The sequence below is a fragment of the Macrobrachium nipponense genome, chromosome 1, assembly GCF_015104395.2.
Source record: "Macrobrachium nipponense isolate FS-2020 chromosome 1, ASM1510439v2, whole genome shotgun sequence".
Classification (NCBI taxonomy): Eukaryota; Metazoa; Arthropoda; class Malacostraca; order Decapoda; family Palaemonidae; genus Macrobrachium; species Macrobrachium nipponense.
In genome coordinates this window covers 173,501,243-173,525,102 of record NC_087200.1, presented here as the reverse complement: position 1 = coordinate 173,525,102, position 23,860 = coordinate 173,501,243, and the positions used below count along the sequence as shown (strand labels likewise).

The following is a 23,860-nucleotide window of genomic DNA, read 5'->3' as shown; positions in this document are numbered from 1 at the left end:
TGATTTCTTAAGACAATTGAATCTGTGGGTTAGTATTGAAATGCTAGGCAGGACCCCAAAAAGGTAGAGGGTGTATTGAGCAGATCTTATCCTTAAGGCTTATGATGGTCTATATACTCTTCAAGAAAAAGAAACTCTGTGTTTTATTTGTAGATTTTAATAAAGCATACGACCGTTTTCATTGGTAGACAGCAACTAGGATTGATGAAGGGGCTCAGTACTGTGAATGGTATTTTTGCTCTAAGACAAATTATGGAAAAATACAGAGAGAAGCATATGACAGAGTACCATGTCAGGAAATATGGGGATGTCTCAGGGAGAGAGGAGTGATGGAGAAGTATTCCAAAATGATCAGGGAGATGTATAGAAATGTAAAGACCAGCATCAGATCTACAGTTGGAAAAACAGAAAATTTCCAAGTTGGAGTCAGGCTTCTGTTTAACATTATCTTAGATGTGTTAACAGAGGATGTCAGGGAGGAGCCACCATGGTGTCTGCTTTATTCAGATGACATAGTCTTGGTACCCAAGAACAGGGAAGAATTGGAGGGGAAGCTTGAAAGATGGAGATATGCCTTGGAGAGTAGAGGTTTAAGGATAAGCAGGAAAAAAGACAGAATATATGACAACCGTACTGGATGGCAACCAGCAAACAATAAAATAAGGCGGAGGAAACATCAAAAGGGTCTATAAGTTCAAGTACCTTGGCTCAGTGATTGACAGTGAGGGGAACATGGAAGAGGAAATTAACAACTGGATTCGGTGTGGTTGGAACAACTGGAGGAAGGTGTCTGATGTCATATGTGATAGGAAAGTCCCTATAAGATAGAAGGGCAGAGTGCACAAGGCAGTGGTCAGACCAGCAATGACATATGGATTGGAAGTAGCACCACTAAAGAAAACAGAGGGCAGAAAGTTGGACGTAACCGAGATGAGGATGCTTAGATGGATGAGTGGAGTAACCAAAATGGACAAAGTTAGAAATGAACATATTAGGGGTACAGTAAAGGTCACTGAAGCATCAAAGAAAGTGCAAGAGGCAAGGTTAAGATGTTATGGCCACCTGATGAGAAGAGATGAGCAACACATGGCAAGAGAAGTGATGGGCGTGGAACGGGATGGAACACAAAGGAGAGGAAGACCTAAGACCAGGTGGAGAGTGCTTTAAAGATGATATGAGGGAGAAGGGAGTACGGGAGGAAATGACACAGGACAGAGGTAGATGGAAGAGACTCATTAAAAACAGTGACCCCGAATAGGGATAAAGCTGGGAAGAAGAAGAAGTAAAGCATACGACCATGTGCCAAGAGATAAGTTAATTGAGTGTCTTAATGGCCATACATAAGATCTATGCTTGTACAATGAGAGTGTTGAAATCAGCTTTGATTATATCTACTGTTGGGATTCATCAGGGTGCCCCAACAAGCTGTCTGTTGTATGCAATGTATCTAGATAAAATGGTTAAAATGATAAAGGAGGGAATTAGCAGAGATGGGTTTTTAGGGACAATGCATACACCGTTAATGATGGATGACACAGTTATTTTAAGTACATCAAGAGAGAAAAGTGTTTGGAGAAAATAGGGATTATGTTGGGCTACTGTATATCATATGAGATGATTGATAATGAGAAAAAGACAAAGTTTTTTGTAGTTAATGGAAATGCAGGAGATAAAGTCTAGTCATAAATAATATCAAGATAAACCATTGTGAGAAATATCTGTATCTTGGTGCATGGTTTACGAGTGATGTCAAAATGCAATCACTGCTTAAGCAACATGAAATTGAGAATGCAAAGACCATTAACAAATTCTCAATATTTTGTTATAACACTACAACTATGCCATATGCATATAAAGTCATGGTACTAAAAGCAGCGGTAGGAACGTCACTCCCATATAGCGCAGAGAGTTGGCTTACAACCAACTTAATATGCATGGAAAGGTTGTATAATCAGGCTGTTAAATGCTTATTATGAGTCTGAAATAATACACCTATGATATTGTGCTTAGTGGAGAGTGGTCTTGAGTCATTTACTCATGAAGTACAGATAAGAAGAAAACTTTCCTAGAAAAGAAATTAGCAGACATTTATATTGAAGAACCTTTCCATTACATTTATGATATTTGCAGAAGGGAAAATATGCCAGGTTACAGATTTTTTAATTCTTGTGTGACTAATGATGTGGGATCAAGCCTTGACCAAATAAAAGATGAAATTTGTAATAAACCTGAAATGGCAACAAAATATTATACATATTGAGAAATTTTAAATAGATCTTTGCAAATTCAAAGAGTGTATAGTGAGAATGTTTACATACCAGAATGTGTACAAACTGCCTTCACAAGAGTACGTATAATGTCCCACGATCTACGGATAGAGACAGGAAGGTGAAGTAGAACGCCAAGGGAGTTGCGAGTTTGTAATTGTGATTCACAGACAGTGCAGGGTGAAGCACATGTTTTAATTAAATGTCCAAGGTCAAGATCAAAGAGGCAGAAATTCAGAAATCTATATTATACGATCATTGATGCACTTTTTGGAGAGGAAAATAACTTAATTGACCTGTGCCAGTATATGTATTTGAAGTATTAAAGATTTATGATGAATAAATGACTGGGAGCTTGAAGAAAAAAAATAAGGATTATTTTTTTATTTTGATGTTGGTGTTTGAGGGGCTTGTTACGATGTTTGATTAGTAGCTATATATTATGAATGCGAATACGTAATTTCCTTTTTATGGACAAGATATTTTTATAATGTATTGGTGAAGTGTGTTATTGTTATTGGTTTTGTGCAAACCAAATATAAATATTGTATTACAACTTATACAGTAGTACCTTGAGATACGAAAGGCTCTACTTACGAAAAACTCGAGATACGAAAGCCAATGCGAAAAATTTTACAGCTCTACATACAAAAAGTTTTCAAGATACGAAAGGTTGTTGCTGTAAAGTCCCGAGATTCGCCCGGACCACCGAGAACAATTTTAAAACTCCCGCGCCGCCAACTGAGTAAACTCCTATTGGTCAGCATCTACCCCTTGTGCTTTAAGTATTCTAAAGGTAAAAGGATGCTGTAAATTGAAAAACTTATTCATGCAATACATTTAATAAAAAAAAAAACATTAGGTAAAGATAGAATAAAGAATAGAAATGAATGGGTATTATACTGTTTGGTAGTTTCAGTAGTTGATGAGAGATAATGAAAATTTATGGCTTACTGTGTAAAGTGATTGTGTAAAGTGATTGCTTGTCGATTGTTCGATACTCGTAAGTGCTGGATGTAAACAGACGTTTGGAAGCTTTTTTTTTGTTTGTTTATTATAGTTAATGGTTACTTAATAATTATTTGAAATGAGTACATGCAATACATTTAATAAAAAAATTGTGAATTAGATATCATAAAATATAAAATAAATCAGACTGCCAACAAATACGTATTTTTTAGAATTCTTCTGTTTTATTATTATGTTATGTATACGTATGTTTCATTATATAGCTGTCAGTAACTCGGTATCTCCATTAGGTAAAGATAAAATAAAGAATAGAAATGAATGGTTATTATACTGTTTGGTAGTTTCATTGGTTGAAGAGAGATACTAATGACAATTTATGGCTTACTGTGTGCTAGGAAAAATGATTGCTTGGCGCTCGTTCGATACTCGTAAGACGGGTAAGAGCTGTATGTAAACAATTGATTGGAAGGTTTGTTTTAGGTTGTTTGTGTATTATAGTTAATGATTAATTAATAATTATTTGAAATGAGTACATACTGATTATTTATACATTTTATTGGCATATTCTAAGCTTTTAGCTCTTAGGTTTAGATGTCAGAATCATAGACTAGGCTACAGTAGCAACCGCTAACATAGGCTAGGCTTATTGCTAAGGGACATATGCTAAAGTCCTAATATATGCAGTGAAAATGGGGTTGAACATTACATGCAGTTGAATATTACTCAAGTATGTACAGTATTTTGCCTTTTTGGAGTCATATTTCTTCCGTCGGATCGGCGTTGTAACCCTAGAACATGTGTTTTAGGCCTGGAAATATAATTTACTGGGGTGTTTTTGGAGGGCTTGGAATGGATTAGCCATTTTACATGTAAAATGTGTTCCAAGATACGAAAAACTCATAATACGAAGGCCGCCTCGGAACGGATTAATTTCGTATCTCGAGGTACCACTGTAATTGTATAAATGTCTGTGTGTCTGTTTAAACCCCCTATTCCTTTTTTGCATTGTATAGAGTTATTTTATTCCAAGTTTTGATAAAAATGGGATTGATATGATTGAGTTTATCGGCAAACACATTGCATTACTTATCCAACTAAGGGTTCAACCTATGTTATACATGACGGAAGCTTATGTAAGCAACTGGTCGGGGTGGGTTAAGGATTTCCTAAATTTTTTGTATCCCACACTATATAAATAACATCATTTATTTTGCCTTTCCATGGGCAGCATTGTTTTTGTTTTTTCAATTGTAAACACACAAACAAACCTACTGTAGGCTGTCATTGCCAGTCGGTCAGCTCTTATTACCCTTCTTATGTTTGTGTGTGTAAAGTAAGCTGACCCTATGCCTACACAGGTTCATGATGACTATCATTTCAGCTTCCTTGTCTTACAGCAGATGACTCCCCAGAATTGAATTTAATTGTTTAACTTGTGTGTGCGTAGGATCACTGAAAATTTTTTTTCCTTACAGGCATGAAGTGGTAAATGTCAACTTACGTTCCAAACCAGACTGGTTATTTGAGAAAAACCCATTAGGCAAGGTTCCTGTTCTAGAGAAAAATGGTGAAACAATATATGAGTCTCTTATTACGTGTGATTATTTGGATGAAGTTTACCCAAACCCACCTTTATACCCATCAGATCCTTGGAAGAAAGCCCAGGATAAAGTTCTTATTGATAGATGGGCCAAGGTAAATATGTCAAGTTTCTTATGGTTTTCATAAAAGCTATGTTACATAGAGTTAGCCTTAGATTAGATTATGAAATAAAATGATAATTGAAGTATGTTTGTTTATGGTGTTGTTACGTGTCTGTATGTACTGTGTGTTGGTGCCAGTTTTAGAATTTAAATGCTCCTATGATTTTTTAATTCTCAGGCTGTTTTGTCCAGATTGCAATTTTTTCCTCTAAGTTCTCTATTTATTATTAGTTTTGAGTGATGTTATGAATTAAGTCTTCTTTACTGAAGAGTATGTCTACACTTTAATGTAAATCTGGGCACTATTATTTGTTCAGGATGTGTGCTGAATGAATATTTACAATTATGTGTGTTATATGGGGCCTACCAGTGATAATGGTAGGTTTATTACCAAGCTTAATCATATGTTTTAATTATGGGACTTACCAGTAATTATATAGCTAAGAGTTTCACTTGCCGGCATTAAAATTCCAAAATTTGCAGGTTGCGCTAATATTTTGTTTTGGTTTGGCTAGGTAACAACGACCCTGCCAACTTTCGGGGAAAGAGAGGAACCACTTGGCAAAAACCTCAGTTTGTTTCTGCCGGCTGATGGCTACAGACAGGTTGTCAGCTGCAGTTGATTCTTGCCTTTTCCTTATCTTTATCAGCATTTGATGAAGTATTATTTGTGTTGTGTTGGCTGACTTGGCAATATCTATTTAGATTTAGGTTGTTGCTACTTAAAGAACTAGATAGTTTCTGACTTTGATTACCAATTTGTCTTTCTATCACAACATGTCGGACTCTAGTGTTGCTAACATTAGGTATTGTGCGAATAGTTGTAAGACTAGATTGACTAAAGTGTCTTATGATTCACATACCTTGTGTTCATCCTGTCATGGACAAGTAAGTTCTGTAGATTTAAGATGTAATGAGTTTGTAGATTGGGATGAGAGAACATGGAGGAACTTAGAATCTCATTTAAGAAAATTTAAGAAAATTGGATAGAGATAGGAAGAGAAAGGCTTTAGCTAGAGCTAGTTCGAAATCAGCTAGTCAGGGATCATTGGATTTGAATGTTCCTGTTATTTCTCTAGCCCCAGTTCCCAGTTCTCTTGCTTTACCACCTTCTAAAGTTTCAGGCTCCCATACTTCTGATCCCAACCCCACCAAGTGCGTAGAAGAAAAGCTTGAAAAATGCTTTTCACTGTTAGTTCAGATGATGGAGCAGCTTGGTTCATCAGTGAAAGTCCTGGTGGACAAGGCAAAGAGTGACTGTGCAGTGTTACTGGAAGAGGTGGGTCTTCGTCCCATCGACTCTCCCAGGCAAAGGTCACTGGCATACTTCCCAGTACAGTGGTCCCCCTGTATTTGTGGGGGATGCGTACCAGAACCCCCTGAGAATAGTTGGAACCCGCAGATAGTTGGAACCCCTATAAAAATGCTTAAAGCCTCTTATTTTGCTAGTTAAAACTCAAGAAAAACCCACTAAAATTTTTTAGTTTTTATCATATTTTTATCACAAAAAGTGCATTTTATGATGAAATTGATAAAAAAAACAGGAGGAATTTGTGGATATTTCTGAGAAAAATACTACGAATAGGTGATTTTTCTGCGAATAATGGGGGAAAATGTTTCAGAGAGAAATCCACGTATGCGTGAGTCTGCGAATACGGAAAACGCGAATATGGGGGCCGTATTGTATATGGGAAGAGTCAAACTGGTAGCCCATGGGAGGTTGATAGGATCTGTCCCACGAGCAGTTGCCCCTCAGTTCAACCTGTTGTAGTTTTCCAGGTTGCAACAGAGAACTGCTGGAAAGGTCTCTCTTTGGAAGTGAATAAGTTGTTCAGTTCTGAAGACACCTCTCCATGTTGTCGTCATCAGTGGCACTCAACCATTAAGTCTCGGCCTCTTAAGAGGGCCTCCATGGATGTAGCAGCACCACCTGTGGTTCTTGTGAAGAGGTCTAGAGTACGGCGCCCATCTTGCAGCCAGTGGGACAGTCCAAGCAAATTACTTCTGATTGCCTCTCAGAAGGGGATGCTCCCCCAGTGCCTGCAACTCTCAAGGCACCCGCAACTTCGGAAGCAGGCAAGCACCCATTGGTGCCAGAACCCTCTACTATCAACAAGCACCAGGTAGCGCCCGCTTGTTTGTGTAGAGTCACAGCAAGGTGCAGTTGCACCCGAGCACCCATCGGCTCCTCCTTCTCTGGTAGCTCCTGCTGTTTCAACCTAAGTAGACCATATTCAGCTGAAACTGGATAGCATTTTGGCTTTACTTATTAATTCTCCCTCAGCGCCTCTAGCCACCTCTTTGACTCAGGCACCCGTTGTAGCTAAGAAAAGAGGGACCAAGGCAAAAACTCATTTAGTTTTCCTTCCTCTAGGTTGTCGAGATGGAGGTATCTCTCATATGCCACTTAAGAGGCGCGCGCCTTATATGGAAATCTGTGCCTCTTCCCAAGGAGACTTCTCTGGGCTAGTAGATTTGGCCAGGCATTCTGCTTTCTCGTCAGCCAAGGTTTTGTTTTTGGCCACGGAACCAGTGCATCTCCACAAGAACAAAGTGTTCGAAGTCATGAACTTTCTTGATTAGGTAGTGGGTGCCTTGACTTGCAAAGTTAGATCTTGCTCAGTCTTCTTAGAGAACAACTTTTCATCAGACTGGTTAGGAATGTTATCTTGTATTGACAGGGGAATCACAGACAGCTCCCATGAGCTAGCTTCCCTTTATATGCTAGCCACTCTGAAAACGAGGGAGTGCTGGTACTTATACACATTCTAAGGGAGTTACGGCAACTAAAAGATCGGCATTGCTGTATTCACCATTGGATAAAAAGCATATTTATCCTCAATCAACAGACCTTGACATAGCTTCTGAGTTGCAGAAGAAAAGCCCTCAGGATATTCTCGCTCAGTCCACCAAGAGACTAAAGGAGACTCCTGCTATACGAAGCAGTCTCTTCCTTCGAGGGCGCAGCCTTTCAGTCCAGACCATGATCCTTCTCCTGTTTCAGAGGAAGTACTCGCTTTGCCTTGAAAGCAGTAAGGAAAACCTCTTCTAAAGGTTCCTCTCGCAAGTGAGGACACCGTCCTCTGTGCATTAGTTGGATCCAGACTTCTTTCATTTTGGGAAGTTTGGCAGAAAAAGGAGCAGAAGCCTGGATAGTGAAGATTTTAAAAACAGGTTATATCATCCCCCTTGTGAAAATTCCTCCCTTAGCCAATATGCCCAGTCATCTTGATAGCTTATTCGCAAGAGTCAGAGGCTTTCGTCGCTTGCAGAAGTTATGTCTCTTTTAATAAAGGGAGCAATAGAGCCAGTGCAGGACCTTCATTTTCCAGGTTTTTACAACCATTTGTTTGTGGTCCCCAAGTCATTGGTGGGCTGGAGGCCCGTCTTGGATGTCAGCGCTCCCAAAGTCTTCGTCTTGAAGACAGAATTCAAGATGGAAAGAAACTAGCCAGTCCTGTCATCCATTCCCCCAGGAGATTTTATGATGACATTAGACCCACAGGATGCATATTTTGCATGTTCCTATTCATCCCAATTAAAGAAAGTACCTCAGGTTTGTGTTCGAGAGAAAGACAACAATTTCAGGCTCTTTGCTTCAGTGTTATGAAGGTTCCTCAGGTTTTCACCAGAGTGATGGCTCCCATTGTAATAAAATTAGATTTTACACACACTTACCTATAGTTGAAAGCTCACTACCATGGCAGTCAAATCTTACAAATTTTGTGGTGGAGCCACCATCACCAGTGTAGGTGTGTAGGACCAGCCCACTTTCAGGACTGATGGGTACAAAACTGCAGAAAGAACCAATTCGATTTAGCCTGCCACGTGCATCTGCGGGGAGAAGGGAAGGGCTTTAATCAGGTAATTACAGTGGTACCTTGACCTACGATTTTAATTCGTTCCGTGCCCGAGCTTGTAGCTCAATTTGCTTGCACATCAAATAAATTTTCCTCATTGAAAATTCTTAAAATGCCCTTAAACTGTTCTAACCCTCAAAATGCCACCCCATATTTTGAGGTTTCATGTTATTAAATAAGGAAAGTACATTTCTAAATAACAAATATTGTATAGAAATATAATAGAAAGAGTAAGTAAAGATATAATAAGGTTTGTTCATGAAACTTACCTGACAGATATATATATAGCTGTATTCTCCGAAGTCCGACAGAATTTCAAAATTCGCGGCACACGCAGTGGGCGGCCAGGTGGTAGTACCCATTCCCGCCGCTGGGAGGCGGATATCAGGAACTATTCCCATTTTCTATTCATATTTTTTTCTGTCGCCGGTCGGTAAACAACTGTTTACAGACCTCCGCCTAGGATTTTGAAACTTCATTAGCCGCTTAAGTATCCTAATTATTCTTTCGATTATTGACTTGGATTTGTGGCTAGGCATACGCTATCGTAAATTTTTCATTGCATTTGATGTCTGAAGCTAGTTAGCCTAGTTTCAGACTTTGTTGTCTGCTTGGGGTAAGGTGAAGCTACCGGAACTTTCGGTAGACACTCGCTTAGTATATATGGCGTTTACATGTTTTCTTTGCATAAGTTCAATGTAATTAGTGTAATGTGTGACTGATTACGGAAGAAGTAGGATTCATGTACGCATTTTAGAGCGTGTTAGAATCAGGAGTTTTCCTCCACAATAAACAGAAGTTAGAAATAATGAACCTTCTAACCTCCTGTAGATTTTATTTTGCCTAACCCTGTGGTATGGCTTTCGGGCCTAGAAGAAGTGTCTGCTAGAGGATTACATCAAGTAATCTTAGACTAAAGTGCTCGCTCTCCAATCAGTGTTAATTGTGAAGTGTAGTGGCCCCTTGTGTTGTGGAGGGGGCGTCAGATCGGCCCCATAATGCCTCTAGGCCTGGACCTCTGTCGGACTCCCAGGACTCAGGGAGAGGGCATGTCGAAAGCCGCAAGAGGGTTACGGGGGCTCCCCACCGATCTGGCGTCCCTTCGGCAGAACCTGTTGACGCTTCCCAGGCTGCTAAAGATCGTGCACGTGCACGAATCTTGAAGGATTGCTTCTCGTCCTCCGAGGCGTCCTCCCCGCGCAAGGGTTGGAGCTATCGGAAGGACTCGCGCCCTCTAAGAAGCTTTAGAGAAGAGGACGCTTCACGTCCTCTCTCTCTCGTTAGGAGGGAACGTCAGATCGGCCCCATAACGCCTCTAGGCCTAGACCTCTGTCGGACTCCCAGAAAACCAGGGAGAGGGCATGTCAAAAGCCGAAGGAGGGTTACGGGTTTTTCATGCTGATCTGGCTTCCTTTCGGCAGGTCCTGTTGTCGCTTCCCAGGCTGCCGAAGATCGAGCACGTGCACGAATCTTGAAGGATTGTTTCTCGTCCTCCGAGGCATCCTCCCCACACAGGGGTTGGGGCTCTCGGAAGGACTCGCGCCCCCTAAAGAAGCTTTAGAGAAGAGGACGCTTCACGTCCTCTCTCTCGTCACGAGAGGATGAAGAGTAAAGAGACCACATTTACCCTTTTCGAAGAATGCACTGGCTCTTTTCCTAAGGGACATATTAAGGAGGCTCATTCATCTTGCCAGAAGAGTGATTTGAGCCTCCTGCGAGTGAACGCTCATTTATACATCATGTATACATTATTAAGGAGGCTCATTCATCTTGCCAGAAGAGTGATTTGAGCCTCCTGCGAGTGAACGCTCATTTATACATTATTAAGGAGGCTCATTCATCTTGCCAGAAGAGTGATTTGAGCCTCCTGCGAGTGAACGCTCATGAAGTTAGAGCTGTTTCAACCTCGCTAGCATTCCAAAAGAATTTGGTAATCAAGGACATTCTTGATTCCACCTTTTGGAGGAGCAACTCAGTTTTCGTCTCCTCTCCTCATGGCGCTCCGTATACGTTATGTAACGTTCGCTTTACTTCGAAAAAGCAAGCTGATAAGTTTGACGTCGGCAAGCTGCTTTGCACAGTCAAACAACTTATGTCTCTGGTTCGGCATAAGAAGGGCAATTTAGACGTGAGCTAGCTTTTGGAGGTGCTCGACGTCCTATAAGTAGAGACATTCTCCAGGACGCGCGGCAAGCACCTTGCGAGGGTGTCTTTCGGACGCTCGGCGTTCCTTTGCTGAGTGCGTTTCTGGAGATGTTCTTTTGCATTACTAAGACGCAAGTTGTGGCCACTGTCTTTGTAAAAAGGTATGAAGGTCTTTAAGGCCCGTCTTGAAGACGAAAAGCCATACGTCTCCCTTTAGTGTTCACACACTTCAGGAGCAGCGTGCGGCTCTCCATGGAGACTCGCATGAGGACGTCCCTTGAAAATATTCAACGTCATACGCAAAACGCGGTTCGTCATAACATTGAGATGTTGGCAAGGTCGCTCGCCAGGACGCCTCTTGGCGGGACTTGCATGCATCAGGGCGCTCAACGAGTTCCTCTCTGAAACGTCGTTCAGAAGACTTGGTGTTCTCTGCTCAGACACGCTCTTAGCTACGCAGGATGTTTTTTGAGGACGCTTTCCAGGACGCTTTTTGAGACGCTCGGCAGGACGCTTATGAGGACGCTTTTGTGCACATTCGCCAGGACGCTTCGGTGGAAGCTCGGCAGGACGCTTTGCGAGAGAAAAGACTTGTAGAAGGCGTTTTATTTGCTGTTCAGGACGTTTCTTAGGACGCTTGACGCTTTATAAACGCTCGTCAAGAGGAGGTTTTTTCAGGACTCTCCACAGGACATTCCTTTACAGAAATTTTTAAAAAGGATTCGGAGTTAGCGGAGAGACACCTAACCCAAATTTTTTCTTCGATCCCCTCTTTCCTCTTCATCGATTTCTCTGAGAATCGGGAAGATTATATACTCGGATTCCTGGGTGACTTTCGGTCATGTTAAAGGGTTTTCCCCTATTAGCAAAGTGCTAATAGTTTGTCAAGTAAGGACGTTTTCCCCATTGTCAAGATACTAAACGTTTTGTCATTTAAGTGGGGGACCCCTCATAAATGGGGTAGTTTCTCATTGACATAGCTTTTAACGTTTTTATCGTTTAAGCGGATAAACTCATTAACAATTTCGGAAGAGCTCTCATTCATTTTCAGAGGCTCATCCGGGGAGTAGGAAAAAAAGACTTGTAGACTAGATCCAGGAAGTCTTATGTCCAATATCATAAGAACATTGAACGGTCCTTTTCGATCCTCGGTTCTCTCTTGATGATCTCTATTCGAATATTACTCCCTTTTCTTGGCAAAGAGTCTTGGAAAAGAGTCAAGGAGTTCTTTTAAAAAAGTCTCATTCATTAGAACGTGGACAGTCTTTTTCCTTTCTTTCTCTCTTCCTCGTCGAGGAAAGATGTAGTAGAGAATTCGATGTTCAAATTACTACAATACTTATGTAGTTTATCTTTGCGTCATTGTTTTTGCTAAAACGCATGGGTTCAAGTCATATACGCATATCGTATTTACCTCTGCGGATAGAAAGCCGAAAGAACTGTTGTTCTAATGTATTTATTTGACACTCCCTTCAACCTTCCAAGAGTTTTCGGAGTAAGAATAACTATTCAGGTATTGTTACGACACACCAACTCAGATTCTGTATTAGCGAATTTTGTTTCGTTTAAATATGCCTGCTTGAGAGTTTCCTTTTGCTCGATAATTTCATACCTATCCCTTCGTAAAAGGAGTAGCTGGCAACTCAGGCAGATAGTGCGAGACGATGAACAAGGCTGCTGTTACTGTGATCTACGCAGTACCAGCTAGCTTGGTGTCATGCGCGGTTGGTTGCGTCTCTCTGCCCTACAATCATGGATTTTAGCCTCGGGTTGAGGAAATTTCTAGTAATCATGAATGAACATGCCTTCCGTTTACTTAGAAATTTCAACAAGATATCTCTTATACTTGTTCGGTGCGGGTTTACCGCACGGTAACAGAATTCTGTACGAATCTACCGCGGCATAGCACTATAATAATGCTCTCCCTGCTTATGCAAAGCGCAGCCTTATTTAGGGAAGGAAGCAGGCTGAGTGAGGGAATGGATGAGTTTGCTGGGGACCATTTCCTCGCTGGAGAAGCTTGTTTTCCCTGAATAAACAGCAATTCAGACCTCTACAATTTTTCCTCACGAAGAAATTGGAATAACATCAAAGATCTTGTAATAATTCTAATTTTCTCTCAACGCCTTGAGGATCACCTCGGGTGATAGCGAGAGGGTGCCAGACATCCGAACAGAGGAACAGATGTTCTGGCACATTGTCTGAAAGAATTGGAAGCCAAATGGTCGGCTCTCCAGTTCCTCGAAGGATGAGTTTGGATCGAGTGGCCCAAATCATCTCGGATAATTTCTCAGCTCTCTCATAGCTCAAGAAGAGAGAATTAGTTATGGGCTTGGGCACGGAACGTAACGATCCTCAAGAGGTTCGTTAAACTAGCGCACGTCCGTGCGGGTCTTCTCGATCGAAGGCAACAACTACTGACGTCTGAGTAATCCTCACTTAGAAGTATGTCGAAAGTGAGGAGAGACTGAGGGCGTCCTTTCGTTAAGTTTTCGTAATATTGAAGACGAAGGAGCTTCCTCTTAAGTTGTTCCCTTATTCATGATCCTAGAGATTAGCTTTAGTCACCACATGTTGGCCTCTAAGAGGTTGGATTCACAGAGGTCAGGTAATTCAGAGAATTGTCCAAAGACCCTTCCCGAGAGAATCGTGTAATCTAACATCGTCACTTAGTGAAGTATCTAATATCTCTCCTCTCGGAGTCTGAAGGCGTTCAGACTATCGAGAAGCGATAAGATCTTCAAGACTATGGCAGTCTCTTGCCAAGGCAAGCAGTGATGCCTATTTTCAGTGTTCAATCGGTGCGGGCCGTTTCTGGAGATAGTGAAGGGAAATGACTGTTCCTCCAACTCGACCTCTGTGAATTCTTTTAGGTTCTATCTTTCCGTATGAAGTATGAGATAAGATAGAAGTCCTAACTATTGTAGAATATGCAAATATGTTGTTGACGGCCTCTAGGCTCAGAGATTCGGTTCTGTCAAACAACAAAGCTTCACGATCTTTGAGGTCTGGGGAGATCTTGAAATTCTCTGGATCGCAGGTTCCGGCATGGAACTTAGACGTAGTCTGAGTTTCTGATGCCAAAAGCATTTCGAACCTATCCTTTCTGCGAACTTAATACACGTGACCAGAAAGGCTAACATTCTAACCGCTCTAGCCACTGGCAAAGAGGGTTAGTGAGCTTTTAGCTATCATCAAGAGGTTTTAGCTTTGAAAGGACATAATGCGGTCTGTCCTCTAAGCCTTCCGTTCTTGATAAGAACGAAAACCTGTCTAACCCTTGACCCGAAGGCTTGGAGACCAAGGGTATGGCACAATTATTGGGCAAGGGCATTAGAGAGTCCTGTGCCCTGTCGGGTCTCTCAAGTTTTATCTTGATAAAACTATAGAAAGTCGAGGTCAACGGACAATCTGCGGTGTTCCGTAAAAGACCAGACTAGTTCATGTCCAAGAACACCCTGGCATTATAGTCAAGGAGTTCTTTTAAGAAGTCTCATTCGTTATGTTTGCATAAAGATTTGAGATTTTTTCTTAATATGAATGCTCAAGAGGTGAGGGCGCGGCCTCGGAAGCATTTCAACAGGGCATGACACTCAGTAACATCCTGAGTGCCACGCTTTAGCGAAGCAACTCTGTGTTCGCTTCACACTCCCGACGGATGTGAAGACGTGACATTTGAGATCTGTAAGTCGCTAGGACCATACATATCCGTAGATATATTTATTAGGGGCAGCAAGCAACACGAATCCTATCCTATAGAAAAGGGATAGGTTGTGCTTTTAACTTTGAAGGGTTGGTCGCTTGAGGCGCGTTCCTTTTCTTTAGCCTAGAAGTTATGGAACTAACTTTGATAGGTTAGGTCAGGTGGTGGTTTTTAGCTTCGTTGCCCTCAGAAGTATGGTCATATGGTCTAGTCACATTGTGGTCACGCCCCCGTTGACAGATCATCTAGAGCGCACCAGCATTACAGGTCTCTACTCGCTGGCAACTCTAGTAACGCAGAAGCAGACTTTGGTGACAGTAATCACGAAGTCGGCTATGCTAACGGTGAGGAACCAAGATGTATATCATCATCGACTTAATTTAGTTTCCCAAAATCCTATTCTGTCTCTTCCCACCATCCGAAGGTGGGATTCAGCTATATATATATCTGTCAGGTAAGTTTCATGAACAAAATGTTATTGTTATAATACAATTAAGTTTGTTCATACTTACCTGGCAGATATATATAATTAAAGTGCCCACCCACCTCCCCTCAGGAGACAGTGGCACTGATAAAATATGAATAGAAAATGGGAATAGTTCCTGATATCCGCCTCCCAGCGGCGGGAATGGGTACTACCACCTGGCCGCCCACTGCGTGTGCCGCGAATTTTGAAATTCTGTCGGACTTCGGAGAATACAGCTATATATATATCTGCCAGGTAAGTATGAACAAACTTAATTGTATTATAACAATAACATTTTGTAGTACCATGTACACGTAGTGTTCAAGTTACGATAATTCGCCTTACGATAATCTGCTTTTACGATAGCCTACGGGAGCGAGAGAGACCAAATTACAGTAGCCTAACTTTATCCCATCTTCTCGTTAAATAAGTTCAAAAACGGCAAAAGAGAATGATGAAAGTATTGTTTTAATGTTATACCTCTTGTGGAAATGTGTACATCCATGAACAACCGAACGAGAAACACCTTTTTTTGCTAAGTACAACTGAATTGGATAACAAAATCCGTTTGCCTTGTATTTCAACCATCATACAACTACGCAATTACCCCATATCTATGTTATAAATGACTTTATGTAGACTATGACCGAGATATTTTTATTATGTAATAACTTTATTCATTATAGATCAAAGATCAGCAAGGAAACATACTGTTAAATTTAAACAAAGTTGTAGCTGAAGTTGAGAACACTTTTCCAGCTGCTAATGACTATTATCATGCATTGACAACAAGGATAAAACTCCCATAAACTTATGCCATCAAACACAACCTTAGATAAAATTGAAAGAAAATCATTTTTTGATCAAAACTACTGGGTTTGAAAGAACATATTTTACTGTTGTTTTCATGCTGATGAAAGATACATAACGTAAAGCTCATATTACGATGAAAGAAAGTGAAAATAGCGAATGGAATCATGTTATTGTTTTACTCAATAAAAATGCCGCCAACACAATCTGTTAGCGAAAATATCATTTAGTTCACAATCACAACGAGATGTATTCAAGTAATATTTTGACTTAAAAACACTGTATGATGAAAAACAACCTTGTCTCACATTTGTCAAGTATCTAGATATTCGTTTATGCTAACTAGAAGCAAGGAAATTCACTCAGAAATGAGTTAAATATGGCGAAATAAACTCGTATTTTGCCATCAGCTGATTTCTAAACCAAAACATTAACCGCTATGTTAGTACTTTATAATACAGTAATATGAGAATGCAAACTATATTATTGAATACAGTGAAGTAATGTATAACATTTTAAAAGATTCATGGAAAAGATGCATATTTACTTTTTCTTTTTCGCTTATTGTAATTTTCGTCACTACACCATCTACATAGCAGCAGCATCTCGAGCTCATACCTCAATTTTTTGCTTGTGTAACAGAGCAAAAAATCAACCGAGTGACAACTCGTACCTCGGAAAACTTGTATGTTAATTCACTCATAGGTCAAGGTAAAACTGTACTTGGTAGGTATGTGTAAAATCTAATTTTATTATAAAAATGTAATTTTTACACATGTAACTTACCAAGCAATTACCTATAGCTGATTCCACTCTTATGGAGGTGGGAATCATGGACATGATCTACATCGAAGATATATGTATAGTAATGACTCAATATAGGCAAGTATTCATCAAATACTTGCCTATATTTATTGATGCCCTTGCCCAGGATTTAGACCAGATAAAACTCAACGAACACACCTACACCATAAAAACAACAACGGGTAAAAAGTACCCCCAGGCTTCCCAAAACTCAAAACCAATAACCAAGACAACAGTTAGCCCCTTATGCTTCCTCCCCCAACACCATGCCAGCCAATGACATGGACCCAACATGGAGCAATTCTCATAAACGGTTTCTATATCTTTAGATAATGCACAGAAAAACTGATCTACATTTCCAGAATGTAGAGTTCTAATAGCTTCTAAGGACATGCAGTGGGCCCCCCGTATTCGCGTTCTCCGTATTCGCGGACTCACTGATTCGCGGATTTCTCTCTGGACCATATCTACCCATTATTTGCTGGGGATTCGCCCATTCGCGGGATTTTCTAACGAAAATAATCACTAATTAGTGTATTTTGGTTTATTTTGATGACTAAATACATTTTTATGACACAAAAATGATTTATTAATTTTCAAATATTAATTTTGATTAATACTGTATTAGTAAGTTTAATAAGTTTAAATATCACATAATAAAAATAATAATTCTCTCTCTCTCTCTGTCTCTACTACAGAGATGTAAGTTTTTTTTTTGTATGATAAATAAATGATTTACTATTTTCAAATATTAATATTAATGTATACAGCAATAATATCAATTCATTAAAGAAAATACCATAGTGAATTCGTAAGATTTTAGGTTATAAGTTTTAAAAATTATGGAAGAATGAAGGAAATCCCAGTCTTCTCTCTCTAACTCCAGGTACTAAAACTGTCAGATATATCAAGTAATGTGACAGGAGGGGGAGGAGCTGTTGTGTTGTTGCCCTCTCTCTCCAAACTTATAGATCAGATAGAAAAAATAGGAATCAAGGGGGAACCGCAATATATGGGAAAGACAAAAAACAAGGAAAAATATATGAGAAATATAGTAACTCAGAATGTGAACTAATAGCGGTAGAATTTGAATCTGAAAAATTAATGAACATAGTAATATATAGACCTCCTAATACTAAAGAGTTTGACTTAATAATTGAAAAATTGGATGATATATGTAGAAATCACAAGGACTGGACTATTCTCCTATCTGGTGACTTCAACTTTCCTTTCGTAGAATGGAAAAAACGAATAGGAGATTGTGGTTGTACTTATACATATAAAAAAGAGAGTAATAGTAGTGCAGTAGATAAGAGGCAATTTGAAAAGCTATTAGATATGCTACTAGAATACAACCTTCACAACAAATAAATCACCTGCCAACAAGAAAGGAAAATACTTTAGACCTAGTATTTGTGAACGAGATGAATTATGTTAAAGAAATAATAGTTTATAATGCGAGTATTTCAGACCATAATGTCATAGAATTAACAGTTCATTCCAAAAGCAAGTGAAAATAGAGATAAGCAAGAAATGAAAAAAGTGGGAAGGATATGGAAAATACAACTTCTACAGTAAAATATAAAATGGTCAGAAATTAATGAAGAATTAAACAAAGATTGGGATAACATTTTCGTAAGTGATGACATAAGGGTAAATACGGAGATATTATATAAAATATTGGAGAAAATAGTGGATAGATATATACCGAAGAAGAAAAGTAAACATCATTCATGCATACCAAGAGACAGAAGGATCTTGTTCCAGAAAATCAGAAAGTGGAAAAAAGGTCTTGCAAAAGAAAAAAATGCATGGAAAGTTATAGAACTAAAAAGTAAGATAGAAAATGCAGAACAAAAGATTATACAATCAAAAGAAAATGAAAAACGGGACTTGGAAGAAAAAACCCTATTAAATATCAAGCAAAACCCCAAACTATTATACTCATATGCGAAGAAGATGAATAAAAGAAGAATAGAAATAGGCCCTCTGAGAATTGAAGGGAGATTAACGAATGAAAAAAAGGAAAATTTGCAACATACTGGCAGAACGATATAAGAGAGAATTCACCCCTAGATAGATAATGAAGATAATGATATAGAAGTAAGGGACGAAAATAGTGAATATTTAGCTGACATAGAAATTAATGAAGCTGATATTGTGCAGGCAATTAATGAAATTAAAAATGGAGCTGCTGCAGGGCCGGATGGAGTCCCCTGCTATTTTGTTAAAGAAAGTAGTTCATTCTATCGCAAAGCCACTTGCAATATTATTAAGACAAAGTGTAGATACAGGCAAGATTTATGATGAGCACAAAAATTAGCATATTATCACCCCTACTTTCAAAAGTGGATCAAGACTAGAGGCAAGTAATTATAGGCCTGTGAGTCTAACATCACATATTATGAAAGTGTATGAAAGGGTAATGAAGAAAAATATTATGAAACATTTAATAAAAAATAATTTGTTTAATATAGGACAACACGGTTTTCGTACCCGGAAAAAGTACACAAACCCAACTGTTAGTCCACCGTGAGAACATATTCAAAATATGAAAAGCGGAAATGACACCGATGTGGTTTATCTAGACTTTGCAAAAGCTTTTTGACAAAGTAGACCATAATATATTAGCAAAGAAAATTAGAAAACACAATATCGTAGATAAAGTAGGAAGATGGTTAAAAGAATTTTTACACAACAGAAAACAGATAGTTATTGCAAACGATGAGAAATTGGATGAAACCAAGGTAATATCCGGTGTGCCACAGGTACGGTGCTAGCTGCAATATTGTTTGTTATTATGATTGAAGACATAGACAGTAATGTTAAGGATTCGGTAGTGAGTAGTTTCGCTGATGACACAAGAATAAGTAGAGAAATACTTGTGATGAAGATAGGAACGCTCTACAAAGAGACCTTAACAAAAATATATGATTGGGCAGAGGAAAATAGGATGGTATTTAACTCTGATAAATTTGAATCAATAAATTATGGAGACAGAGAAGGAAAGCTATATGCATATAGGGGACCTAATAATGAGACAATCACAAATAAGGAAGCAGTTAAAGACCTTGGTGTGATGATGAATAGGAACATGTTATGCAATGATCAAATAGCAATTCTGTTGGCAAAATGTAAAGCAAAAATGGGAATGTTGTTACGGCACTTCAAAACAAGAAAAGCTGAACACATGATTATGCTTTATAAAACATATGTTCGTAGTCCACTTGAATATTGCAATATGATATGGTACCCACACTATCAAAAGGATATTGCACTAATAGAGAGTGTACAAAGGTCCTTTACAGCTAGAATAGAAGAAGTTAAGGACCTAGACTACTGGGAAAGACTACAATCCTTAAAATTATATAGTCTAGAAAGGAGAAGAGAACGCTACATGATAATTCAGGCATGGAAACAGATAGAAGGAATAACAGAAAATATCATGGAACTAAAAATATCAGAAAGAGCAAGCAGAGGTAGATTAATAGTGCCCAAAACTATACCAGGAAAAATAAGGAAAGCACACAGGACATTAATCCACTACGCACCAGCATCGATAATGCAGCGTCTATTCAATGCGTTGCCAGCTCATCTGAGGAATATATCAGGAGTGAGCGTAGATGTGTTTAAGAATAAGCTCGACAAATATCTAAACTGCATCCCAGACCATCCAAGATTGGAAGATGCAAAATATACCGGAAGATGTACTAGCAACTCTCTGGTAGACATTAGAGGCGCCTCACACTGAGGGACCTGGGGCAACCCGAACGAACTGTAAGGTCTGTAAGGTAAGGTCTCTCTCTCTCTCTCTCTCTCTCTCTCTCTCTCTCTCTCTCTCTCTCTCTCTCTCTCTCATTCATTTACTGAGACTTGAGATTTTTTTTATAGTACTTGTACTATATGTTTTTAATACTTTCAAATAATAATAATAATAACTGTAATTACAAATTCATATTGTGTGATAGTATTTTAAAGAAATACAATACTAATCTATCCATGTCACTTTCAATTAAGGTTAACTCTCTCTCTCTCTCTCTCTCTCTCTCTCTCTCTCTTGCCACACAAGATAATAATGTGTCATAGTGGTAACTCCCTCCCTCTCGTTCGCTGGAAGCGTTATAAGTATTTTCTGAGAGAACAGGGAGATAAACACACTCTCTCTCTCTCTTACCGAGGTGAAAGAATTTTTATGGTACTAGTATGTAAAATGTTTATTGATAATTTCAGTTATTTAATAATGATAATAATAATAATAAAACTGTAATTACAAAATTCATAATGGTAGTATTTTAGAGATAAAAATGACCTTTCCATTTCACTTGTAAGGATAACTCCTCTCTCTTACTGAGATGAGAGAATTTTTATGGTAGATGCATGTGTTTATTATATTTTCAAATAATAATAATAATAATAATAGTAGTAGTAATAATAAGATAACTAATTTCAAATGAAAGTTCTTCCCTTCGTCTTTTTCTGTATCAATTTCCTTACCTTCTCATAACTCCAGTGACACTTGGAGCTGGGAAACTGTCAAATGTCAAGTAACAATGCCATACAATGGTCAACAAATTTAATGGTTTTATGCAATATCTCTCTCTCTCTCTCTCTCTCTCTCTCTCTCTCTCTCTCTCTCTCTCTCTCTCTCTCTCTCGCTCTATCTCGCTCTCTCTCTCTCCTCTCTTTCCTTGTTCCGGGTGTCCTCTCTCTCTCTCTCTCTCTTACTGAGATGAGATTTTTATGGACATGTATGTGATAAGTTTATTATTAATATTTTCCAATAATAATACCATAATATGTATAATAATAATACTATAACTGTAATTACAAAATTCATATGTGAGTATTTTAAATACAATAATCATTCCACTTCACTCTTTTAAATACTGTAAAGACAACTCTCTCTCTCTCTCTCTCTCTCTCTCTCTCTCTCTCTCTCTCTCTCTCTCTCTCTCTCTCTCTCTCTCTCTCTCTCTCTCTCTCTCTCTCTTGGCTGCGGCTGCAAGTGTTATAAGTACGTATGTAAGTATATACCTTTAAGGGTACTAATGTTTAGGATTACTTTGAAATTATATTAATACAATCTCCAAGGTTAATACAGTAATATGATAATAATTTAAGGTAAATTTAATGCAGGATGTTACATAAGGTATACATTTGGTGTTTCTATTTTTTATTTCTTTTATCTCTCTCGCTCTCAGCAAAAGAATTGATAGACTGACCAAACATAATTACTCAGTCCTCTCTTTCTCTCTTCTCTGGAGAAATATATGTATTTATGGGAGGGGAAAAAAAGTGTTGCCTACAGACGTTCATTTCAATCTATTGATATCGTAAGGAGTTACTCTCTCTCTCTCTCTCTCTCTCTCTCTCTCTCTCTCTCTCTCTCTCTCTCTCTCTCTCTCTCTCTCTCTCTGCTATTGGCTGTTTATATGTTTCTAATGGTAAAATGTTAAGGATGACTTTAAAATGATATTAATAATACCAATTTAAGGGTATATTTGATGTAGGATAATACTTTAAGTAGACATTTGGTATTTGAATTTTCAAGATAGGCAGATATAGGTATTTTTAGAGGGGAGTTCTAACTATTCGCAGGTTTCAGCTATTCGCGTTAATGGAGGGTAAAACTTCTTCCTGGGGTTGAGAGTGTGCCTCCACTATCAGGCTCCTCAGGAAAAAGGAAATGTCCTTCTTAGACATCGGATGAGATGGAAACTACACCAAACACCATAGATTACTTGCAGGTCCTCTGATCTTGTCTGTTCTATTCAAATGATAACGTAACGCTCTCACTGGACAAAGAAGACGCTCCTCCTCTGGTCCGACGATATCCATTAGAATCCTAATGGTAAAAGAATGTGGCTAAGGTTTGTTCACATCCTCATTCTTTGCCAGAAAACTCAAGGACAGAACAGACTGTGTTACCATGTGAAAACCCTACTCTTTTGTCTATAGCCTGCAATTCACTGGCCCTTCTGGCTGTAGCCAGAGCTATCAGGAATAGGGTCTTCTTAGTGAGGTTCCTTAGCGAAACCAGGCGAAGGGGTTCGTAAGAGTCCCCAGATAGCCACTTTAGGACTACGTCCAGATTCCAAGAGACTGCTCTAGAAGTTTCTGTCTTGGAAGTATCCATGGATCTAATAAGATTACTAATGTCGTCGTTGTGCCCCACATCTATATCTCTATGCTTGAACACAGAGTTTAACTTAGCTCTGTACCCTTTAATAATACTGGACAATAATTTCCTTAAGGATCTTAAGAATAGCAGAAAATCCACCATCTGTGCAATAGTGATGTGAGAAGAACAGATGTTATGTCTTCTACACCAGTTTTTGAAAACTGACCACTTCGACTGGTAGAGCTTGGTAGTAGATGATCTGCGACATCTGGCAGTGGCTTCTGCAGCTTATCTTGAAAAGCTTTTTTGCTCTAACCAGTCGCTTGACAGTCAAAATCCTGTCAGAGACAGCAAACAATCTCTGATGGAACCTGCACAGGAGAGGCTGTTTGAGTAGTGACCTATTCTGAGGGAGAAGTCTTCGAAAGTCCACAATTAGATGAAGGAGGTCGGGAAACCACCTTCCTCAGCCAGATTGGAGCTACAAGAGTCATGGAGACATTTTGATGACTCACAAACTTGTTGATCACCTCCCGAATCATTGCAAATGACGGGAAAGCGTACAGGTCCAGCCCCATCCTATCTTGAAGCATAGCGTCTGTTGCCCATGCACAAGGCTTCGGAACTGGCGAACAGAAGATTGGCAGACGATGGTTCTTTGCTGTCACAAATAGATCTGTTGTTGGCTGTCCCCAAAGACTCCACAGATCCTTTCACACCTGGAGCTCGTGTCCATTCTGTTGGGAGCACTTGGTTCTGTCTGCTGAGTTCGTCTGCTATGACGTTCATCCTGCCCTGAACAAAGCAAGTAAGAATCGTTACTCTTCGCTGTTCCGCCCAAATCATGAGCTCTCTCGCCGTCTGATAAAAAGTGAAGGAACGCGTACCTCCTTGCTTGCGGATATACGACAGTGCTGTCGTGTTGTCCACAAATACTGCCACTATCCTTCCCGACACCTGTCAAGCAGTGTTGCAGACCGAAGAAGATCGCCAACAGTTCCTTCACGTTGAT

General features: G+C 39.3%; 1 protein-coding gene across 3 annotated transcripts in view; it reads left to right on the top strand.

Annotated features, from left to right (window-relative positions):
• LOC135219855 (pyrimidodiazepine synthase-like) overlaps window positions 1-23,860 on the top strand; it is a 170,968-nt gene that overhangs the window by 38,968 nt on the left and 108,140 nt on the right. For all 3 annotated transcript variants that reach the window (XM_064256965.1, XM_064256964.1, XM_064256963.1), the window contains exon 4: window positions 4,712-4,931. In XM_064256965.1, the coding sequence (XP_064113035.1) occupies window positions 4,712-4,931 (220 nt within the window). The remainder of the gene's footprint in view (window positions 1-4,711; window positions 4,932-23,860) is intronic.